The 24,821-nt window shown below is 44.1% G+C and overlaps 1 protein-coding gene across 1 annotated transcript in view; it reads right to left on the bottom strand.

The window, feature by feature from the left end:
- LOC139051559 (tachykinin-like peptides receptor 86C) overlaps positions 1 to 16,170 on the bottom strand; it is a 489,557-nt gene extending 473,387 nt beyond the window's left edge. Inside the window, exons 1-3 of the mRNA XM_070528526.1 lie at positions 15,982 to 16,170; positions 6,424 to 6,486; positions 4,754 to 5,208 (exon numbers count right to left, since the gene is read on the bottom strand). Of these exons, the coding sequence (XP_070384627.1) occupies positions 4,754 to 5,208; positions 6,424 to 6,486; positions 15,982 to 16,170 (707 nt within the window). The remainder of the gene's footprint in view (positions 1 to 4,753; positions 5,209 to 6,423; positions 6,487 to 15,981) is intronic.
- Positions 16,171 to 24,821: the final 8,651 nt, after the last annotated feature.

Raw genomic sequence — 24,821 nt, 5'->3', positions numbered from 1 at the left:
AATGTCAGTTAGAATACCGGCATTCCCCGTTTGCTCTCTGATCGACACCGCTCTCTTTCTGTTTCTTAACATTAGGCGAAAAATTCTCCGTTCCATCGATCTTTTCGCGGTCCTTAACGCGTTCTCGAACTTCTTTGTCAACCTCCAACCTTCTGATCCATATGTTAGCACCAGTATAATGCATTGAGTGTACACCTTTCTTTTCAATGATAGTGGTAAGCTTCCAGTTGGGATCTAGCAATGTCTGCCGTATGCACTCCGAAACGCTTTTATTATCTAAATTCCTTCTCGTGATAACGGACCCCAGTGATTAATTGTCCTAAGTAAACGTTCTCCTTCACAAACTCTAGAGGTTGAGTGGCGACCTTGAACTCTTGTTCCCTTCTCAGGCTACTGAGCATTAACGTCACTCTTAACTTTCTCTGTTAAGAGGAAGCTTTAGCTCGGGTGCTCCTATCTAAATACACGTAAAATGAGAACTCGTTTTTCTCGGGAACCAGTGCACTAAATTTGACGACGCTTGCTGCATTTAAAAGAAATGGATAAGATCTAGCGACTGTTGGTTTCAAATTTTCGACTTAGGTCGTCCATTGTTTATTAAAAATTGGCAAATATTAAAATTTTCAGAAAACGAAGTTTACAATTCTGTATTTCAGCAAGTAAAAAATGATAGCATAATTCTGTGAACTGCATCTCATAGTACATGTAAAGCGGAAAAAATTGATATGTTATACTAAAATCTGAAAGAATTCAGCAATATGCAAATACAGCTTTTGCAGAACCATTGTACACAACGCAACAAATTTACGTAACATATAAATTGACACAAGATTTGTTCGCTTTGAGAGATCTAAAGGATGCCGTTTACACAATCGCGATATCTGTTCCTGATGCAAAGCTATGAATTTATAAACTTTGTGCTTCTATTTTTGGAACTTTCGAATTTTGAAAATTTTTGTAATGCAATTCAGACCACTAATCAACATTCTGCTTCCAACAGTCACTGTAAATTACCTTTTTCTCTCAAATGCGAAAAAATTCACCAAAGTCGGTCCAGGGGTTATCTCAATAAACCGTTTTTGCGTTTTATGTACTTGAATAGGCCACGTCGGAGTTGGGCCCGAGCTAACGCTTCCTCTTAAGGTGCTCAATATTTGTTGTAATTTGTTGCATGTGTTGCTAAACAGGACAATGCCATTTGCAAAGCGAAGGTTGCTGAAATATTAGCCGTTGATACTCACTGCTAAGCCTTCCCTGTTTATTAGCTTCAATACTTGTTCCAAGCATACAGCGAATAGCATTGGAGAGACTGTCTCCTTGTCTGATCCCTTTCATCATAGACATCTTTCTACTTTTTTTTGTGGAGAAAAAAGGAAGCTGTGGAATCCTTGTAGATATTTTCCAAGATATTCACGTGTGCCTCCCGTGCTCCGTCATTACATAATGCCTCTATGACTGCTGGCATCTCTAGTGAATCGAATGCCTTTTCATAATCTACGTAAGCCATATAGAGAGGTTCATTGCACTCTACAGATTTCTGGAATACTTGGCTTAAGACATGGATGTGATACGTTGTAGATTATCCCTTCTTGAATTGAGTCTGATCCCGCGGTTGACTGGAGTGAAGTGTTACCCTTATTCCATTGGAAATTATTTTGGTGAATAGTTTATACAATACTGAAAATAAGCTAATGGGTCTGTAGTTTTTGAATTCATTAACGTCACCCTTTTTGTGGAATAGCATAATGTTGGCATTCTTCCATTTTTTGGAACAATTCAAGTGGTGGGATATTTCTTATAAAGTGCCGCAAGATTTTCGAACATGACATATCCTTCATATGTGGTTAAGTCGAGTCTTGTTTCATCTTTTCCTACCACTTTTCTCCCGTTCGAGTGTTGCAAGGCCCTTCTAATTGCACCGCTACTTATAGAAGGAGCCTCTGTATCCTGTCCATTACTACTTTGTGTGGAGGTAGCATGCCTGCTCTGGGTACTGTGCAGCTAGGTCAGTATAGAATTCATCAGCTGCTTTGTCTATATCTTCTAAATTGCTGATAATATTACCCTGCATATCTTTATGTGCATACATCTTGGCTGGTCATATGCCAAGTTTTCTTCTCACTGATTTCATGCTGTGTCCATTTTTCACTGCGACGTCAGTCTTCATCACGTTATTATTTTGAACATTTCTTGCTTTTTCCTTGTTGATGAGTTTTGACAGTCCCGCGAATCTGATCTCTTGAGTTGCACACTTTCATTCTTTGTCGTTTCTATTTTAGGTCCTTAGTTACTTAAGAGAGCTTACCTGCTGGTTTTCGTGGTGCCTTACCTCCCACTTTAATTGCTTTTTCTGAAGTCAGCCTAGTTATTGTTTCATTCATTACCTTTATGGCTTATTCATCTCTAGAATCTAAAACTGCAAGTTCGTTTGCAAGCACCAGCCTGAATAGTTCTGCTTTTACCCTTGCTGCGTCTAGGTTCACCTGTTTCTTCTTGGCTAATTTTACTCTTTCTCTCTTCTTGTTTAGGTGAACCCTAGACCTCACTAACTTGTGATCACTGCGTGTTATTCTATCTAATACTTGCACATTCTGCACTGTGCTCGAATCGGCAGAAGGTATGAAATCTATTTTATTTCTTGTTTCTCCATTAGGGCTTTCCCAGGTCTACTTCGTCTTGCTGCGTTTCATGATGAAGATATTCATTATCCGGAGCGTATTCTTTCCCGCGAATTCTGCCTACATCTCTCCTCTCCTGTTCCTAGAATCGATGTCGTAATTGCCAATAGCTTGTTCACTAGCTTGCTTTTTCCACAGTTCTGCATTGCGGTGGCCCATGATTACAGTATACTGAGTTTGCCCTTTTCTCATCACTAATTTGTTCATAGCTAGAGGTTATCATGCTGTCTGTACCTGAGCAGAGAACGGGTTGCTTTACTGATTGACGTAGACGCAATTGACGGCTATACACTTGGCCCTACTAGTTTCCAGTGCATACATGTTGTTCGGAAAGTTGGTTTACTCAACGGCAATAGTGGCACGTTTCGCAATCCTAGCATTATCATCATAGTTTAAAGCATATGCGAGAAAGGAAAGTTGAAGAAAGCTAGATCTATAGGATAAGATCATAAACGTTGACTAATTGCAAAGCGTGAGCTTCAATCTCTAAGCGGAATGTATTTTTTCTTGGCTTTTTCAATCAAACAGGTTAGACCACGAAGTCAGAAAACGCTATGTGGCATCAGCTGCTCATCAATGAGACTTAACACAAAACACACTTGTATTCAATAAGCATTGCACAAGGCGTTATACAATCGCGGCAGCCACAAAATATTGTGCCAGAAAAATGTAGCGAATCATCGTGCTTATTAACGTGAGACCAAGATCATTGTCCTAAAGAAAAATAAACCTGCATGTAATGAATTATGAAGCTAAACAATTATAACTCTGTTGATATGGGCCCACAACTCTGATGTTGCCAACAAAGCTTCAAAGCCAGTTGGAATTCCATATGTTCACAGAACTGCGCATAATCTGAAGAAGATAGCAACCAAGCATGGTGTCCCACTCGTTTTCTCGGCTCCCTGCAAGCTGACTCGCCTTTGCGCCCGCATTGGAAGACTTCACGCTAGAAAGAAGCAAGGGGGCTGCGGCGTGAAACACAAGAACCCCTATGTAGATTGCCAAGTTGGCGTCGTTTATCAGATTCCCCTGACATGCGGCAAAACCTACATAGGTCAGACGGGCCGATGTTTGAACGTGCGAATCCGAGAACACGAAAGATCAATTATAAACCTGGAGCAGCGTCATTTACCCATGCACTGCTTAGAATATAAATGCAGGCCTCTGCTCAACCAAGTTAAGATCCTGCGCAAGTGCAGTAACGAAAAAGCACGTGAACTTCTTGAGTCATATTATATAAAAAAGAAGGGAGAAGCATGCATCAGTGACACATCAGTCATACTTTACAATAGGGAGGCACGTTTCCTTGATAGTATGTTTAGGTGAGCCACGCCTTTGGTTTTTTCTGATTTTGGGTTGTTCTTCTGTTATGCTGCTGATACGCTGATGCGCCTGTGCTGGTAAGGTCTGATATATAAGTGTTTTTTCTGGAATAAACCTCAGTTGTTAGTTTGCGTCTGTCCTGTCTTCTTACTTGTGATTGTCTAGAAAGCGCAACCAATGTTTCCTATTATCTAAAATGATGTCGGAAAAATATAGGTTTGTGATCCCCATTAAAAGAGAGTTAAGGCGAGGGATAATTGGCATTTAGAGCTTGCGAATATACATTGGAGAGAAGTATTCTAAGAGAATGTCGGAATCTTGTTGGGTCATGAAAACAAGGCACATCCGCATGATCAGCTTCCGAATATTGGTAGACTGCTCATACATAAAAGCAGCCAACAGAAAACGCGCCGACACACAGCTCGTATATATTCTGTTTTATTGAAAGGGTGAAAGTTCCAAACCTAGATTTCGCTTGATCTTTATATGGATAGCTACAGAAATGATACTTTGTCATAGAAATAAACACGTATAACAGCACATTATGTATAATTTATATTCAAGCCCTGGTTACCACAGCGCAAATAATCGAGCCGCGAATAGCGTAGAAACGACAACTGACTGCTGAATTTCGTTTATACGCTTTTCATTTGCTCTCATTTGCCTACATGGTGCAACTAAGGCACTATGCCACTCTAAAAAGCAAGTTGTTGAATCAAATTTGAGCGTTTTAAATTTTTCCAACTCACCTGTCGATGCTCATGGCGGCCATGGTGAACGCTGAGCAGGCCACTGTCAGATTGGCCACAAAGTTGCTGAACACGCAGTATGGTTCACCGAAGGTCCAGTGACTCTCCAGCATGTAGACGAAGTTGAAAGCAGCATTGAAAACGGCTGTCATGAAGTCCGCCACGGAGAGATTTACCAAGAACAGGTTCGTGACAGTCCGCATGCGCCGGTGAGACACCACGCTCCACACAACCAGCGAATTTCCGCAGACGGCCACAAGCACGAGGGAGCCGAAGAGTAGCGCGTACGCGAGTTGCGTCCCTGCCGACAGCACCCACTGTCGCTCGCGTTCCACCGTCTGGCCGGCGGTCAAGTTGGCGGGCAGGAAACCAACGAGAGCGGACAGGTTGTCCCCCAGCTCGAGCGTCAGTGAAGAGTTGTCGAACTGGTCGATGACGTCTTTTAAAAGAGAAACCTGCATAGCTGGACGATTAACGTAGCTGATAGGGACACAGTTGCGGTAGACACGACCTCAGCGCTAATAGTGCCTCGTGTGACTATCCTTGTGTTATCCCAGAAATATTTCGAATAGCCAAACAAGCCACCAGGGCTGAGATTTCAATGGACGCTGTCGCTGTGATGCACAGTGAGATTCTTCTCTCCACACTTGGCTTCATTAGGGTGAAAATCTTGCCTTTGTACTAGGATACTAGCCTCGGCTTCTTTCCACGCGCTGTTTGCAAAATGTACAGAAGAGTTTTTGGAAACCTTTCGTCTGCGAGTATCTGCCTTAACACAGTTTATGCCTGTATGCAAAAAAGAATCGTACAGCTAGCGAAAAGTATTGCTGGAGCATGTATCCATGACTCAGGTTAAATAGATTGCAAAGTCAACGCATCACGGCACTTTGTTCTTCAGGCAGTACTGCGGCGGTACTACGCGCTTCCTGAACAAAACTAACCTGGTAATTATTCGAGGCCAGTCATCCTAGCACCGCTACAAATGGAGGTAAATTGTCAACAGCTCGTAATCCAGCAGTGCAGCAATGCCCAAACAAAAAGGTGGGTGGTCAATAAAACCAATTTTGACACTCCTAAGTCTCAAAGAAAATCCTTCAAAATATGCTTCACTATTTACAATAAATGTTCCAATTCCTAACGAACCAAGTCTCTTCCTGAAACAAGAGAAACTTCTGTGCACCTTTAACTGTTTCCACGATACAAAAGAGTTAGAATTAGGGTGTAGAAATAGCGCGCCTACAAACACTGTCGGTGTTGCCTTTGCTCTCCCTAGAGTAAGTACTTTGAAACAAAAGACAAGCCTTGCATCAATGTGCGGGAAAGAACAAAATGCTGCGAACTTCTGGCGAGGGTGCAACCTATTTTTAAATAAAGCCGTGAAGCTGTTTCCTTGATTCAACTTGGTAATATATCTTTCTTCACTAAATTACAGCATCTGAAAAGGGTAAAATATGCGCTTAAAAACAAATTTATATTCTCTATGACAGAAAGTTAAGGGAGCTCAGTACGATATTCATCGAAACAGACGTCTGGTGAAAAACACCATTTCTGGGCTACTGCATCGCACAGCAATACACGTGCTGCACTTTCACTGTCTGTTGTCGCCGCAAATTGTGCCAAAGAACTCGTTGCCTCCTCGCAAAGTTCTAGCACAGACTTGCAGGACTCACGTGGTTGCTCTCTTCGAAGAAGTCCAAAGCTGTGCTGTCTCGGACAAGTGAGATCGCAAATTCCTAATCGCAAAGCAAGCTTCTCTTCCGAGATAGTGCAGTTCAGGTCAGCCAGCAATCACTTCACAACAATACACGGCGTCGTTCTTCCTTTCCCTTGAACCGCTCGCACTCAGTCACTGCAAGACGTCCGACCGCTTCGGTGCGCAGTCGCTGAATACTAGCAGCTGCCAGAGGAGCGGAGACGCCAGCGCTCGGGACGCAGGGTAAGAGCGCGTGGCGCGCTCTCTCTCTCTCCCTCCAGAAGCGCCTGCCCATCGTCGAGACGACTTCATAATGACGAAACGCTACGTAGCAGTTACGTCACGTGCGACCGCGTATTTCTCAGTGGCGGCTTTGGCGCCAGCGTGCTGGCGAAAGAGTGATAGGAACGCGCTCGGAAGAAAGGGAAGCCAAAACGAAATCTCTCCCGCGTCTCCATCCCTTCGAGGAAAGGGCCCGCCGCTGCGCCGATACTTGTGGTGAAGTAGAGGCCTGCCTGGCCTCCGTCGCCAAGCATTCCCAGCTCGGTCAGGAGACGTAAGTTTACTGCGGTTGTTAAAAACCCAGCCTTCGGTTCCAATGAGGAATATAACACTATATGGGAATGATGCAAATGATGAAATATCCATTGCTAACAGCCATGACAATGCCATGACGAAAAGAAAGGACACCGAACAGTAAGAAAGAATCCGTACTGTACCATGACAAATTACAGTTGAACGACCGATTTGCATGATCAAAGTAAAGGAATGCCCGTATCAAACACAAATTAACTCTGCCTATGGGCTTCACTTGGCTGGGAAAACAAGATACAAGCCTCATTCAAATTAAAGTCACAACCAGTTAGATGACAGCAAGCGGTATCAATCAACTGCAAAGGCGATGAAACCAAGCTTCTACAATAATTTTAGGGCGTCTTCCCGCACAAATTGAGCATTATTGTAAATGCTAATAAGGTTGACAGATATCTTGCATTACACAGACGCATATATTTTTTTTTCTGTCCAGTCAGGTGTCATATAGGCTACTGGGACAATAAGACAAACATTACGTAATCGGCTGTTTGATAACAATTTAAAGATCAATGCAGGAATGATTACAACAGTGGCTCGTCGGTAATAGTAAGCTGTCTGTCTTCGACCATCATCATCAGCCTGGTTACGCCCACTGCAGGGCAAAGGCTTACTTCTCCAACTACCCCAGTCACGTACTAATTGTGGCCATGTTGTCCCTGCAAACTTCTTAATCTCACCCGCCCACCTAACTTTGGGCGGATGAGATGAATGAAATAAAAGATATCTTTTAAAAATATTACTGCCATTTTGAAATGAAGGTCGCAGTCGAGAATAATAACGAATATTGGTAAACAACACGTATCATTGGCGCTGCGGTTGTTCTGAGTCTTTCCAGTTTCCTATTTTTCCATTTGTTATTCTATATAATCAGCAATGTGAAGTGGTTATTAGGCAAAAGAAGGGTTGGAAAGATCAACAAAGCATGCGGTGCAACATGATGAGCGCAAATATAAAAATTTCTTCATGCTCTTAGACAGTCGAAAACATGTTTTCGCAATCACTCTAGAATCACCGAATTTGCGTAAGATTGGTCAGCATCACCAATACTAAGTCCCATCATAATACAATGTCCAGATTAGCGGGAATAGCTAAGTAGAATTCTACGAAATATGCACGAACTTCAGAATAGCATAATGACTAAATATATTGCAGGATCCCAGATACCTTATTGGTTTTGGAATGTTTAGTCTTGACGAAATACCAAAAGCAGATCTCTTACGTTTCAGGCATTTTCCCAACATATTTTAGAATTGCGTATTTCAGTCTTGTTTCATGGCTGCTTATTTTGTATGTATAGATCCTTATTATCAATTTCAGAATATGTTTGTTGCTCATGCCAAAAGTCATTTCTCTATCCTACCCAGCGCAGCTATTCATTTCTTATTCTAAACATTCAGACCCTTATCACTCCGTATTGCGCGTTTTATCATAATGTTGGATATCTTCAAGTGGGTACTTTCACAAGCTTATACGGCTTGCGGCACAGTGGCGCCGCCTGTTCAGATATTCTGGAAACCACGACAGGGAATACTGCAGTGGACGAGGACCACGTTGTGCGTATCGCAAAGAAGTTCTTCTTGAGGAGGTGTTGGTACGCGCCGTGACACTACTGCTGTTGCAGCAAATGTCACTGCATTCTGGTTTTGTTAATGATGAGATACAACAATCTGCATAAGAATTCTATTTTCAGCGTGAGTGATCGAATAATGGCGGAAAGAAAGTACCTAGGAGTCAGCACGACGTCACGCAGCTAGCACTCGCGTGCCAGTTATCCGTTAAGCTCTCGCCTTCGCTTTTATTCTGCCATGCCTGCAAAAGTCGGTCCAACACGTGAACCTCCGCGTAGTGGTGACGGCCATTTGTTTGGCTGCAAGTAAGTTTTACGCGATTCGTAGGCGTTTGGGCGCACTTTGTCAAGCGTTATCTGCATATGTTATACTGAAGAGTAGCACTGGGCAAGATAGGTTTGTTTACCTTGACAATAACTTCAAAGGAAGCTTGAGCTCGAGCCGAACTCCGATGCGGCTTTTTCAAATCCATGTAAATCACAGAAACGCTTGTATGAGATAACCACTGGTCCGATTATAATGAAGTTTGCTGAATTTTAGAAATAAACTTAAATTATAGTGACTGCTGGAAGCTAATCTTCAAATTAGGGCGTTATTGTTTTATAAGGGATTTTCAGAACTTCTCAAGTTTGAAAAAATTTTAAGCACAAAGTTCGCTAACTCGTAGCTCTGCACCAAGAATAGATATCGTAGTTCTGTCAACTGCATCCATTGGAGCATCCTGAGCGGACAAATTTGATATGTCAATTTATATCTTACGGCAATTGGTTACATTCTTTTATAAGGGTTTCCAAAAGTTCCACTCACGTAATATTGGTTTGTTTGACAGAATTGTACAATGTATCAATTCTGTCTGCCATATATGAATGTACTATTAGGTTTACTTTACGGAATCGCTTTTCATTGCAGAGTTGGAGTTGTAAACTTGATAGTGTTGTTTTCTGAATATTTCCAATACGTGCCAATTCTTAATAAACTATTTGTGAACTAAATCGAAAATTTGCATCGAACACCAGCTAGATTTAAAGCTTTTTTTTCAAACGCAACAGACCTCATCAAATTTCCTGTAGTGGTTGCAGAGTTAAGCAATTTCTCGTTTCCCATGTATTTAAATAGCAACCTCCGAGCTAAAGCTTCCTCTTCAAGTTAAACTGAACGGTTTTGAAAAACAACGTAAGAAGTGGCGTCCTACTGGTCGACTGTGGCTTGCCTGACAAGCCTGGGCTCTCGTGGATGCGCTACGAATTGCCTTCTTGGTGCGGTGTCATTTCTCAGTAGGTCCAGCTGTTCCGGACATCGCCGTGTAGTTCGTGTCGATGTCACCTCGGGCTGCATGACCTTTATATTTTTGAATCTCGCGTGATGTTGTAAGCTGCGTCGATAAAAAGAAAGCTCATTTTGGACATGCAGGGCTTCACGACCAAGCGGAGTTGGCTGGCGTTCTTCGTCATTTAAGATAAGAACAACACAGGCAACCCATTGCCTGAAGGTAAATATTCTTCGATTATTTCAGGAAGATACGATGGAAGTTAGACTAAACGTGGACACGCGCAATGGGCCACTCATATCACTGCTTCAACACATTACGTTATTAAACTGCTTTCTATATTTACTGGTGGTAATGGCCAAGAGCTTCGTAGCTGATGTTATACCAGTCAACAATAATTTGGAATGGTTATCGCCCGGGCACTATTCCTACGCATCAAAAATGGTTCCAGAGTACCGGCGCGCACGATTGCTATTGTACTACATGCAGATAATCGACGTACTCGACCACTCAGGAATAAATTACTACCATCCGCGTTCACACGCAGTAAACCAGCGCACTCACAAAAAAAAATACTGCGCATATGGAGCGGTAAACCGAGCCACATGAAGACACAAAGAAACTCACGGCAATACACTCACGTGGAATGATAATCGCCAATACAGCAATTTTATACTAAAATCCTGCAGCTAGTAAAATGGCCGAGCTACAAGTCCGCTTCGTTGTGAGCACATACGCATAAGTGCAACACAGCAAAGCAGCTGATAACAAGCGAGAGAGTAATTTTCAGTTTGCTGAGTGCACCACGACACAGCTCCCGTGCCGAACGTGCCAAGTGCGTGTTGTGGTTGAGGATGACCTCTCGCACCCAAGCCACGTCGCCAGTACGAATGCGTGACCCAGCACCAACGCATAATGGGCCTAGCGCGCACTACGAAATCAGACAGAATGTCATCCTAAACTACACACAGCCTGTTATCATGGCACACACACCTTAACGGCGGAGCGGTCAAATGCGCGACAGGAAGGTTCCTTCCTCTATGATGCGCGAGCACTGGTACGTGGTACTGGATTAGATTAGGTCGCTGACTCTAAAGCTCACTTAGCCTTATTAATGGCAGATGTCGCGGCAGCCTTCGCATGGATGGATGGATGTTATGAGCGTCCCCTTTGGAACGGGGCGGTGGGTTGCGCCATCAAGCTCTTGTTATTCTACTGCCTAATGTCCTACCTTAGTTAAAAAAAGAAAAAACAAGAGAAAAAATAAGCACGATAAATTCTCATAACCAAACTTTCTGACCCCCAATTGTGAACTTTGTTTTTATACGTCTGCGTTTTTTGTCATTTCCCTACTTTTCTTCCACCAGTCTTCCAATCGTCTCTTACTAATCTCTATTGCGGACATGTTTACTTTCCCCCTGCTCGTGCTGAACCCAAGGGCTTCAGGAAAACCAGTGGTGCCTAAATCGACCGGTGGGCAGATGTCTTCACATTCTAATGTGACATGCTCCGTCGTTTCCCCAGCTTTACCGCAGCAAGCACATGCTTCTTCTTCCGTCTTATATCGCTTTGTAGGTGCGTGTTCTAAGGCATCCTGATCTCGTTCGAAAAGTAATGGGCTCCCCTTTGAGTTACCATAAATTATTTCTTTCCTGACTTCGTTTCTTCCTCTGAAGTAGTCACTCTAGGCAGCTTTCTTTTCCATTGCCGCCACCCATGAGATTATTGCACCGTCTCTGACTTTTCACTTGACGTACTTTGTTGCTGTGTTTCTCACCCTACAGACCGCATACTTGCTGGTAATCTTCCTAGTTCTCTTCCTCCACTGTGAATCAATGTTTTTTTTTTCTGTACTAATACCTCAACACACTCCCAGCCCATTCACTTTCTTCCATGTTTCTCAGTCGTTCTTCATAATCAATTTTCCTGTGAGCTTCCCTCACATCAAAACTTGTCCAGCCCATATCCCCCTGCACAGCTTCATGTGTAGTCTTCCCGTTAGCGCCCAATGCGAGACGTCCCACTGACCTTCGGTTGCCATCGAGTCCTGCTTCTACCCCTGATTTCAAGCAAACAATCGCATGTCCAAAAGTGTGTCCTGGAACCATTACACCTTTCCACATACCCCGGGGCGCTTCGTACCTATTGTATCCTCACAGCGCTCTGTGCTTCAGTATGTTCCCATTTCGCTTCCCCTTTACTCTTGTTCTTTTTTCCTGTGTTTCCATATATTTATTGCCTTCGTTTATCCATATACCAAGATATTTTTATTATTTTGCCAGAGGTATTTCCTGGCCCTGTATTGCCACTGTCTGTTCACTATTTTCATTGAATACCATAACACGTGATTTTCTAACGCTAGATTTCAAACCTAAATACTCGGGTTTCTGTCCACAGATATCAGCCAGACGTTGCAAATCACTTTGCTTGTTAGCTAGCTACACAATGTCGTCCGCATAAAATAAACCTAGAAGCTGCCACTTCACTACTGTACCCACCTGTTTGCATGAGAGACTAAACCCCATATTACTTCCTTCTAGCGTGCCCTCCATCCTCCCCATGTACATCATAAACAGCAGTGGGAATAAAGGGCACCCCTGCCTCACTCCCTTGTTGATATCAACGCCCTTCTCGCTCCTCATCCCGTCTCATTCAACGCGAACGGCATTTTCTAAGTAAATCTCTCTCAGAAGCCATGACAATCGTCGCCTGAGCCTTTCCTTCCAGGATACCCCAAAAAATGTTGCGGTATACGTTGTCATACGCTCCTGATGTCTAAAAAGGTCACATATAATGGTCTGCTTTCTGCTCTTGATATTTCAATGCACTGAGTAAGAACAAATAAGTTATCTAAACGCCTACCTATTCGGAAGCCAGCCCGAAGTTCTCCCGAAATGCCATTATTCTCTGCCCATGCTTGAAGCCTCAATTTGGTTGCCTGCATGGCTAGCCTGTATATTACCGATGCAATGGTAACCAGGGTAACGAGTGAATTCTATCTATTTTTTGCAAGTACAAGTGCTTTATTTTTCTTCACAAAATCATGGTTATACAGATATCTGGACCGATAGTCAGGAAAGGCTAGTTTGCAGTCTAGTGACAAATTATAAAAGACAGGTCAGGCGCAGATTTTAACTGCACAGTATTCCGGAGGATGTCATGAGTTATAAAGACTATAACATTCTGAAGATACTGGTACATAATGAACTCAAGTAAGTTAGAGATTGTGGTTATCAAGAAAAAAATTGCTACACTGCTTGAAGTTCCGTGCGGTTTTAACTTCTAGGGGAAAAATATTCCAGATTTTTGTGCCACTGAATGGAATTAGCCTTTCGCCGCATACATTGTAACACTTTGGGAAGTTCAGGTTACCATTTAAAGCATGTCTAGCACTGCGAGTTGGAAATGAAAAGCCGTTTCGAGGAATAGGAAAGTTAGTGCGTAAAATATTATTAACTGAAATAGTGATCTTGTGAATAAATAGTGCAATAACGGATAACACATTTTGTAGTTGGAAAACACCATTAAATGTATCACTGGTATAATTTGAAGCGCTGATTATTTTCAGGGCCGTTTTCTGTAGTTCTTGTAAAGGTTGTAAGTATGTCATCTAAGTCACGCCCCATGATTCTAAACAATAACTAATATGGCTATGGCAAAACGCATAGTAAAGGGATTTGAGTACTTCAAGTGGAAAATATTGTTTTGCTTTAATTAGGGAGTAAGAACCGTACAGGACTTTCTTGCATACATTATGAATATATGCTTCCCAATGTAAATGCTGGTCATATATGACGCCCAGATATTTAAACGAATCAAATTCTTGGATGGGGCTTTTGTTTAACGTAATATTTATTTGACTGGTGTAAACATTGTTTATCCTCGATCGAAAAACTACATATTTTGTTTTATTGCTATCTTTCTCCCCCGGACCTTTAGAAATAAATAATTCGACTATGTTGCCGACTGTCTGGTATTCTATCTTTTAAGGTTTTCTCCACTGCTTTCACCAGAGCTTCCTTACTTTTTGGACATAGTTTATTAATCAGACTAATGGGAACCTGCTCTTGCCCTGTGGCTGTGCGCTTATGAATTTTTTCTTTGGTGTTCTTCCAGAGGAAATTCGTCAGTGCCAGCTCTGTTTCCACGTGTTTATCTTTCATGCTCTTTTAAAGCGAAAGCTTTACTAGCCGCGAACTTACGATTTTGTCGTGGTGGTGCTCCGAGGAGGCGGCTGTATGGACGGCGACAATTCTGATAAGCAGGAGGGGGCCTGGAATCAACTTGGAAACGAGATGAAGATGAAACGAATCGGCCAGGAAACATACGAAGAGCGTGCCGAACGACTGGCTAAACGCCGCAACATAGCTTGAGAACCAGACTAACCTGGACTTGCAATCAAGATTCACCAAGGCTAACAGTGATCTGCCTCAGCTTTCGCTACGTATATCGTCGCATAGCCGAGCTAAGCCACTGCCAATTTATTTCTTCAAATACAACCTCGTCACTGCCTTGGAAAGATTCGGCTGTTATTTTTCTGATGTAATTTAATGCCGCTTCCCATTCCAGTTTGTTTCCAACTTCGTCTAGGATATGTTGTATTGTTGTTGACTTCCTGCCTAATAACTTTATGTGGTTCCAAAATATTCCAGGTGCGGCCTTCTTTTTCTCACGTATTTGTGACAACCAACGTTCACTATCACCTTTTATCTTTTCTCGCACCAGTACTTGAACCAGGGACGCTTTCTCCCGGTATATTTCCGTTTTACTGGCCACTCCATCCTGCGGCAACTGCGCCTTCTTTGCTTGCCTGTGCTCTCGGGATGCTTTCTGTTGTGCGGCGATCGCTGCTCGTATCTCCCTGGTCCACCAGCTTTTCGGTTTCTTTCTTCCTTTCGAAAGAACATGTTGTTTCTCTTTCCGTATTTCTGTCGTTATTACACTTAGAAGCTCCTTATATCTGCACTCTTGGCCATTTGCAAGGTTCTTTTGACTCTTTTGACTACAATTGTTAATCGTTGAACGTTCAAATTTGTCCTGGCCATTTTGCATTCTCTTGCTGTCTTTCCCAACTACATATTTCATTTTCAAAATGATGTGTTCATGGTCACTTCCTACGCTGCTATACCGTCCTCGTCAATGACCATTTCTCTCAACTTATCATGAATTCGTTCTGTCATCAGACAGTAATCAATGGTGGATTGCCGGTTTCCCACTTCCCACGGAATCTGCCCTTCACACTTAGGCCCTGTATTCCCGATAACGAGATTATGTCGCTAACAAAGATCTAGCATTGACTTCCGGCTGTTTTCCGTATAGCCATCTAGATCCTGTATGGGGACATTCATGGCACCTAATAGGATGATTTCGGCATCAGTCCCGAAACCCTTACTTTCAGCACTTGGACATTCCTTTACTTGTTCATTCTTCCCTTCGCACTTATTTCCGGTCCACAAATACGTAACGCCTCGCCAAGATTTCTTCCCACTCATTGTACCAAATAAGCAAAGATGCTCTTGACATTTTGAATTTACCTTTTTCCATTTGGCTCTCTGATGGATGAGCATTCCGACTTCCCCTCCCTTTCTTTCTGACTTAGTTCTGCAGAACCCTCCCGAAACATAATTCTCAATCACTGGCAGCTATTCCAACTCTCTAAGGTGCATTTCTGTATCCGCATACGCCCCTATTTGTTCTCTATTTAACTGCTCCTCAATCTCTGCCCACTTTCTCTTTCTTCTGTCGCCCTGCATGTTGATGTAGCTTATTGCATGTCGAGCTCTCTTTCTTGTTTTCCTCCTTTTTCTATTACGGACGGCGATGCTATTCTGACGCTCTCCTAGGGGATCTTCTTCATTACTACCTGCTCTATCCTCCTTAGCACCCGTGGGCCCCCGAAAAAGCCAACAGCGCGACCAACAAGTCATCAGCCCACTTCTCATGCCAGCCTGTAATTGAAATGGATCCCGTCTCGTTTAAAACCATCACACCTTCTCACTTCCCTGTTTACTTCGACCACCTCGAAGCCTTTCTCTCGGCTCATTTTCCATATTGCCTCATTAGCAGCCATTACGGCTCTTTGTACGTGACTGTCACCTATAGGCACCCCCGGCACCGTGCGCACCACAATCTGCACCCGGGGCCCCTCAGGCTCGCGCAAGTTGTCTACCCCCTTCTCCAAGTGCTGCACTAGTTCTGTCCCTTTCCTGTTTAGGACTTCAGTTAGGCCACCTGCTAGTATGACAAGCTTGCGCACGTGGGCATATTCCGTGAGCTTTTCTTTTGCTCGCTTCATGACGTAACCCTGTGTCCGCCCTGGAAATGTCCCAACCGCCGCTCTTTTATAGCCTTTCACTCTAACCACCACGTTAGATGGTAGCGACCACCATCTGGCACCGACCACAACTCATCTTTGCCGTCACCACTCAGATTGCGCGTCACCGCTCATCTTGGAGCAGCTTTAACGGAATGTAGCAGATTTGAGCGATTGTAGCAGCAATGCCACCACTGCGTGTGTGTTGTCATTGCACATGGCATTTTTTTAACTGAACCAGATTTTTAATCATTATCTGTGGCAGGTTGCCCGATCCTAGCCCTTGTACTAAGATACTCGATGAGGCGGCCTAATATTCTTACGAAAAATTGAATGCTTAATTGAATCATTACATAATTACGCTAATTTACTTTTTATTATTACTTTACTGCACATATTTCAATCTACAACTTGTAGATAGTGAGTATGCGAGGCATTTCGACTTGGAACGATTCTGAGGATGGCACTGGTTTCGAGATATGCGCTTTCAAGCTTGCGGTAACCATGCACTGTCGAACTTAATTTTTACGGAAACGCTGTTTTTTGCACTGGAGCACAAATTACTCGGAACACCAATGCATTTCGCTGGACACTTTAAAATTGACAGGTGGGTATTATAAATTTTTTGCAACTTAAAATAAAACATCGTGAATATCGGAACACATAATCCGTTTTGCAACAAAAAGGTGACATCGGGTCAACATAAATATGTTGCTTAATAAAATGCAGACACTTGTAAATTAGCTTTCTGCATGTTGGCCCAAGAGTTGAGAAATTACCTTTTCTGCCTTGGAAGTAATTAGTTTTCCGTTAAGAATGGCCTATCGTTATGGTAACATAATAGAGAAGACCTCCCTCAAGCAGCGTTCTGTTTACCAGCGCTTAAGCTTGCTGATGCAACGCTACAAGCATCTGATTTTGTTCAACGCTTCACGCTACCTCTGAGTAGGGCCACATACCTCAATTTATTCAATTATTCAGATACCTCAGAGGCACCCACCGGAACATCGATTGAAGAAGCATTTACCATATGCCGCTCGACCCTTGCGCTACCATTTCCGCCAGCTACCAGCTTGTTTATGTGCATTACATAAACCGCACCTTGCGTGAAACTGCTCGATACAGCTTATGTCGATACTCAATAAATTCTCGATACAGTTTATCGAGAATGCACCAACCAGACTTGCACCGGAGACCACCGTGGCAATGGTATAGAACGAGGCATAGCGCTATGCTAAATGTTTGTAACAACCTTAAAGTTGCAATTTCTGTTCACATCCCGCTAAGAGGTTTGGAGGAAATCGCTATAGGAGAGTAACATTCGACCGGCCATTCCATGAAGCGCTGATAAAATAAAAGGTAACAAGAAACGAAGCAGCAATAAACAACAGCGTGGGAACGCGTAGCTGGCCTGGCGGGATTTCTTTAACCAGCGAAACCCACACAGACACAAGGAAGGGCCGTACAAAGGGGGCGAGTTTTATGTCCGTGCGTATGTGTGCACCTCCGCAAAATTCACAGATCCAAGAACTGATGACGGGGCATGTATCGCAATCTCTGTCTGGCGATGGCTAAACCGTACATCTGTTTCATTGTGGCATCATAGTAGAAGTTTGTTTAACGTTATGAGATATGACCATAAGAAAATTTTTCGGGGAATGATTCCATTAAAGCACAACATAATTCCGTATCATGATTTATGTGGATCAGTGACTCTGCTAATGATAGAAATACATACGCGATGTTTCTGCCATTATTCATCACAATCGCAAGGTTTAAATCAGAGAGACATGTGGATTATGAAAACCTGTGTCTTACAAGGGCACTCGGCACAGTATAGCAATGTCGCTAATTGTCAAAGTCATTCACTCATGTCTACTAATGGAGCGTATTGCACACTGCGTGCATGACGGATATTTTTGTCAGCAGAGGTTGGATGGCTAAAAACTGCAAGCAGAGGCCCAATCCGAAAAAAAAAGTCACACAGAAACTCCTTTGGGGTTATCTAGGTATACGTAAGCATTGTGCCACTTTTCTCCGAACAGCCTCGTGTTATTATGAATGTTATGAATTCTAATTCTACCAGTATAAACGACAACGATGCGGCTACACGGACTGCTGCGAACGGCGGCGCAAGGTGAATGATGACGCAAGAAAATTACTGGAGATGGGGCAGGCGTGCTGATGATGTTCCGCTGATTATAAGTCGTTATCGTTCCTTAGCACTTTATCCATCCGCATCGAACCATATTCTAGCAGCAGCTGCGTATCGCGCGGGCCTGTCCTCGGAAGCGGCCTGTGATGGAGACAGTCTCGCGTTAAAGCGAGACGTGCGGGCCCCAATCTTGAAAGCGATCTGCGACGGCGGCAGGAAATAAGGCGAGTTGAGCTTCGTAAGCGCTGTGTTCTCGCCGTTTAGTTTGCGTTGAAGGCGAATTCGCTCGCGCCTGCGGTCCCTATCATGAAAGCGATCGTCTTCTTGGACGGACGGGCGGTTTTTCTTGTTAGGTAAGCATAGCAATGATCACGCATTAAAAAAAAAAAGATAGAGAGAGCGAAAAGTATTTACACACGGGAAGCGATCTGAATTGAGAAATGCAATGAACCTTTTGTCAGCTCGGCACAGCGGAATGTTACGATGGGGCGCGTTACAAGTTTCGTTCACGTGGTCTTTTCGGTATAAATGCTCGACTCAGGTACATGACAAGCCTGTAAGTAAAAAAAATTTATGGGGTTTTACATACCAATACCACGATCTGATTATGAGGCACGCCGTAGTGGGGGACTCAGTGTATTTGGAGCACACCTGGGGTTCTTTAACGTGCACCAGTATCTAAGTACATGGCTGTTTCCGCATTTCGCCCCCAACAAAATGCAGCCGCCGTGGCTGGGATTCGTACCCGCGACCTTGTGCTTTGCAGCCCAACACCATAGCAGCCTGCCATATTGTTACGGGATTTTGCGCGCACAAAAGAGTGAATTTGCAGTATATACACAAGCAGATTCAGTGTAGCTAAAAAATAGCAGACCAGCAACAACAAGCAGCAGCCGGCGTCTCGCGTTCTTCTTCTTTCCTCTTCTTTTATCCTTCTGTAACAGGACCCCCGGGTGCTGAAGCGCCATCTCGGCGCATGGTAGGTAAAGAACTGCGAGCGAAGTATGGCTTCAGATTCATAGGCGTCAGACTTGAGGATGCATCAAAGTGTAACGGTGAAATCTCATAATTTACGTCGTTAACTTGACGCAGGACATCATAAGGCCCTTTTTAGCGAGAGAGAAGCTTCTGGGAGAGGCCGGCATGACGACACGGTCACCAAAGGAGCACCAAAGCATCTGCGGCGAACTTAACATCGCGATGGCAACGGTCATAACGCGCTTTTTGTATATGCTGTGAGGCTATTAAACGAGATCGGGCGACTTGACACGTCATGTGAGCGCGATCAATGACTTCACGAGCGTACTCCGTTGCAACACGTGGCACAGAAGGAGTGATGGTGTCAAGCGGCAATGTGGGGTGGCGACCATGCAAAAGATAAAAAGATAAATATCCTGCGGTGTCATGTCGGGACGAGTTGTACGCGAATGTCACGTAGGCCAGCGTGGCGTCCCAGTCGTGGTGATCGTTGGAGACGTACATTTACAGCATGTCTGTGAGTGTTCGGTTGAGACGTTCCGTAAGACCATTCGTTTTTGGGTGGTAGGCGGTGAACAGCTTCTGCTCAGTGGCACAAAAGCAGAGGAGGTCGTCAAAAACTCGACACAAGAACGAGCGGCCATGGTCACTAATAACTGTCGAGGTGCACCGTGTTGGAGAATGACGTCGTGGAGGCGAAAATTGGCAACGTCTCGTGCCCAACTTGTAGGCAACGCATTTGTGATCGCGTAGCATGTCGCGTGCTTAATAGATACGGCGAACCACTCATTCCATCTAGTTGTCGTCGGAAAAGGGCCATGCAGGTCAAGGCCTAGGCGAAAGAAAGATCCAGATGGAACTTCAATTGGGTGGAGTCGACCGACAGGTGGTAGGGGAGGTTTCTTCCGGCGCTGACACAATTCGCAAGATGCGACATAACGACGCACAGAGCGGTAGAGACCCGGCCGAAAAGCCGCCGTCGTACACGGTCGTATGTACGCAAAACTTCAAGGTGTCCCGCCATCGGTGCATCGTGAAGTTGTTCGACACCGACGGATCGCAAATGACGAGGAAGGACAAGGAGCAACTCAGGGCCGTGAGGGTTAATATTTTGGTGGTAGAGGATGCCGTCGTGCAGCATGAACATGCGCCACGCGCCGTCGGTGCTGACAGATTGCACTCCGGCGATGATGGTTTGTAAGGATTCGTCGCGTTGTTGTTTAGCGCTCATGTCGGTCATGTCAGTAAAAGCCATAACGCAGGTCACCGGGGTGATAGCGCAGCACGTCATGCCGCATGTGTACTCGGTGGGCTATCTGCCATGATCCATGTGACGTCACATAGCGATATATATATATATATATATATATATATATATATATATATATATATATATATATATATATATATATATATATATATATATATATATATATATATATATATATATATATATATAATATATAACATTACATATGTCAGTAATATGTGATGTATGAAAGCCTCTGGCCCTCCAGCTAGAATAGAACTGGCCGAACTTTCCAAGTTAATCAACAAGCGTAAGACAGCTGACATAAGGAAGTATAGTATGGATAGAATTGAACAGGCTCTCAGGAACGGAGGCAGCCTAAAAACAGTGAAGAAGAAACTAGGAATAGGCAAGAATCAGATGTGTGCGTAGAGAGACAAAGCCGGCAATCTCCTTACTAATATGGATAAGATAGTTCAAGTGGCTGAGGCATTCTATAGAGATTTATAAAACTGGCCACCCTGTATACGCAATGCCTCATGACCTCGAGCGTACCGGAGTCTTGGAAGAACGCTAACATAATCCTAATCCATAAGAAAGGGGCTGCCAAAGACTTGAAAAATTATATACCGATCAGCTTACTGTCCGTTGCCTACAAACTATTTACTAAGGTAATTGCAAATAGAATCAGGAATACCTTAGACTACTGTCAAGCAAAGGACCAGGCAAGATTCCGTAAAGGCTACTCAACAATAGACCATATTCACACTATCAATCAAGTGATAGAGAAATTTGCAGAATATAACCAACCCTTATTATAGCTTTCATTGATTACGAGAAAGCGTTTGATTCAGTCGAAACCTCAGCAGTCATGGAGGCATTACGGAATCAGGGTGCAGATGAGCCATATGTAAAAATACTGGAAGATATCTATAGCGGCTCCACAGCCACCGTAGTCCTCCACAAAGAAAGCAACAAAATCCCAATAAAGAAATGCGTCATACAGGGAGATACGATCTCTCCAATGCTATTCACAGCACGTTTACAGGAGATATTCAGAGACCTGGAGTGGGAAGAATTGGGGATAAAAGTTAATGGAGAATACCTTAGCAACTTGCGATTCGCTGATGACATCGCCTTGCTAAGTAACTCAGGAGACCAATTGCAATGCATGCTCACTGACCTGGAGAGGCAAAGCAGAAGGGTGGGTCTGAAAATTATTCTGCAGAAAACTAAAGTAATGTTTAGCAGTCTCGGAACAGGACAGCAGTTTACGATAGGTAGCGAGGCACTGGAAGTGGTAAGCAAATACATCTACTTAGGGCAGGTAGTGACCACGGATTCGGATCATGAGACTGAAATAACCAGAAGAATAAGAATGGGCTGGGGTGCGTTTGGCAGGCATTCTCAAATCATGAACAGCAGGTTGCCACTATCCCTCAAAAGGAAAGTGTATAACAGCTGTGTGATGCCAGTACTCACATATAGGGCAGAAACTTGGAGGCTTACGAAAAGGGTCTTGCTGAAATTGAGGACGACGCAACGAGCTATGGAAAGAAGAATGATAGGTGTAACGTTAAGGGATAAGAAAAGAGCAGATTAGGTGAGGCAACAAACGCGGGTAAATGACATCTTAGCTGAAATCAAGAAAAAGAAATGGGCATGGGCCGGACATGTAATGAGGAGGGAAGATAACCGATGGTCACTTAGGGTTACGGACTGGATTCCAAGGGAAGGGAAGCGTAGCAGGGGTGGCAGAAAGTTAGGTGGGCGGATGAAATTAAGACGTTCGCAGGGACAACATAGCCGCAAGTAGTACATGACCGGGGTAGTTGGAGAAGTACGGGAGAGGCCTTTGCCCTGCAGTGGGCGTAACTAGGCTGCTGCTGCTGCTGCTGCTGCTGCTGATGATGATGATGATGCGGCTATGAACTAAAAGACGACGCAGTCGAGAGAAGTAAAGGGGAGAGGGAAGAATGAAGTATAGTTCGTCGTATTTGGAGACACTAACATGGCGTCTGTTATGTGCATTTTCTGAGGTAAAAAGGATAGATTTAAAATCAGCTCCAATAAACCCTGTGTTGTTAGATAGCACTGTGTCCCGTGGTTTCTATTTGCGTCCGTTTGTTGCGTGCGCTGGAGTGTGCGTTAGTCTGTGTGCAGTTCTATTACAAGATATACCGTGTACTGCAGGCTATAGTCCACTGAATATAGCAGTTTGAAAGTTGAAATTTTGCACGGCGCTGATTATTCTATGGGTGAGGACTATAGATGAATTTTATTTTTTACTATTGGACACAGGCTAGAAGCACGCTAAAGTGCAGCGAGATCAGCTGAGCAATGACCGGGACTTTACAATATTCAATGCCTACCTTCGCAACTCGTGATATGCATGCGAATGGTGCTCGCGATACGTAAAATTATTGCTTTTGCGTGCTTGCATTTGGGAACACATGTGCGGAACCTTCTTACAAAGTGTGCCACGCATTTACGTGCAACTTTATATATGCGCAAGCAAGAGCACTGCTTGGACGGAACCGGGAAGACGTAGAGCGTACGCGTTATTGTTCAAGCCCGGTGTCGTCGAGGCTGCGCAAGCCTTAAAGTTCTATCGAATAGCGGCAAAAGAATTTGACGTCGAGGCCTAGATGGAAGAAGGCATTCATACATAGACGAAAAGGGGATGAACACGTAGGTAAATCTTGCGTGGCAGTGCACAAGTGGGTCACTGACTTGATGAATGCCTTGCCATCCCTAAGCTAAACTCACTAGTTTCCTGAAGCCCGGAGTGCAAATATTTCCAACAGAGATGTCGCATTCTGAAGCCGATTAAAGCATTGACGAGGTGTTCGTCGAATGCGACATGCTTGACTTGTTTTGTTCTGACAATGTGGACGGGTTTTAAGATTAACTACTCTATGTAGAGTGGGCACGGCGGACGCAGCCTGGCAATGTCACTGACCAGAAATCTGCTCTGTATTCTGCAGCTCGTCGCATCTACGGAAGGAAGTGGCTACACGTGTCCGCAAGCTGGTGGCATCATCGACACCTATCGACTACGTCCTGATTATTCCGCCTACAAGATTGCAACAACGGCATTAACTGACAACGTGACTCTGCTGGCGACGCCACCTGGCAGTCATGGCGTGACGTCACCTCACTGTCCAGCTATAAAGCAAGCACCTCATGAGTTCATCTTCAGTGGGCACGGCGGACGCAGCCTGGCAATGTCACTGACCAGAAATCTGCTCTGTATTCTGCAGCTCGTCGCATCTACGGAAGGAAGTGGCTGCACGTGTCCGCAAGCTGGTGGCATCATCGACACCTATCGACTACGTCCTGATTATTCCGCCTACAAGATTGCAACAACGGCATTAACTGACAACGTGACTCTGCTAGCGACGCCACCTGGCAGTCATGGCGTGACGTCACCTCACTGTCCAGCTATAAAGCAAGCACCTCATGAGTTCATCTTCAGTGGGCACGGCGGACGCAGCCTGGCAATGTCACTGACCAGAAATCTGCTCTGTATTCTGCAGCTCGTCGCATCTACGGAAGGAAGTGGCTACACGTGTCCGCAAGCTGGTGGCATCATCGACACCTATCGACTACGTCCTGATTATTCCGCCTACAAGATTGCAACAACGGCATTAACTGACAACGTGACTCTGCTAGCGACGCCACCTGGCAGTCATGGCGTGACGTCACCTCACTGTCCAGCTATAAAGCAAGCACCTCATGAGTTCATCTTCAGTGGGCACGGCGGACGCAGCCTGGCAATGTCACTGACCAGAAATCTGCTCTGTATTCTGCAGGTCAGTAGTCCTTACGGCAATTCATTGCGCAGCGATTGTCGTAGCATTATTGTCCTGCCGTGCCCACGGAAATGTCTCGATCTAGCCTATGAGTGTGTTCATGTTTGTAAGCTACTTCTTTGTGGCGACATTGAGAGCAACCCTGGTCCAACACAGAAAGAGCTGTTTGAACAATTACTAGAGGGTCAAGATACTATTCGTATTGACATTTCCGAAATGAAAGCTCAACTACCCAACGCCGATAAAATGATTGATAACCTTCAACGAATACTCGCTAAAATTGAAGAAAAACTTTCAGAAGCTTCTCCTGCTCATGATGATCAGGTTGAAACCACCCTTAAGTCACTGGAGCATGTTATTGATTTCCAGACAAAAAAATTAACAGATTTGGAAGACCGAAACAGGCGGTCAAATATAATTATTCATGGCATAACTG

The sequence above is a fragment of the Dermacentor albipictus genome, unplaced genomic scaffold, assembly GCF_038994185.2.
Source record: "Dermacentor albipictus isolate Rhodes 1998 colony unplaced genomic scaffold, USDA_Dalb.pri_finalv2 scaffold_12, whole genome shotgun sequence".
Taxonomy (NCBI): Eukaryota; Metazoa; Arthropoda; class Arachnida; order Ixodida; family Ixodidae; genus Dermacentor; species Dermacentor albipictus.
The sequence above is the reverse complement of the archived record's forward strand: the minus strand, read 5'-3'. Positions and strand labels throughout refer to the sequence as shown.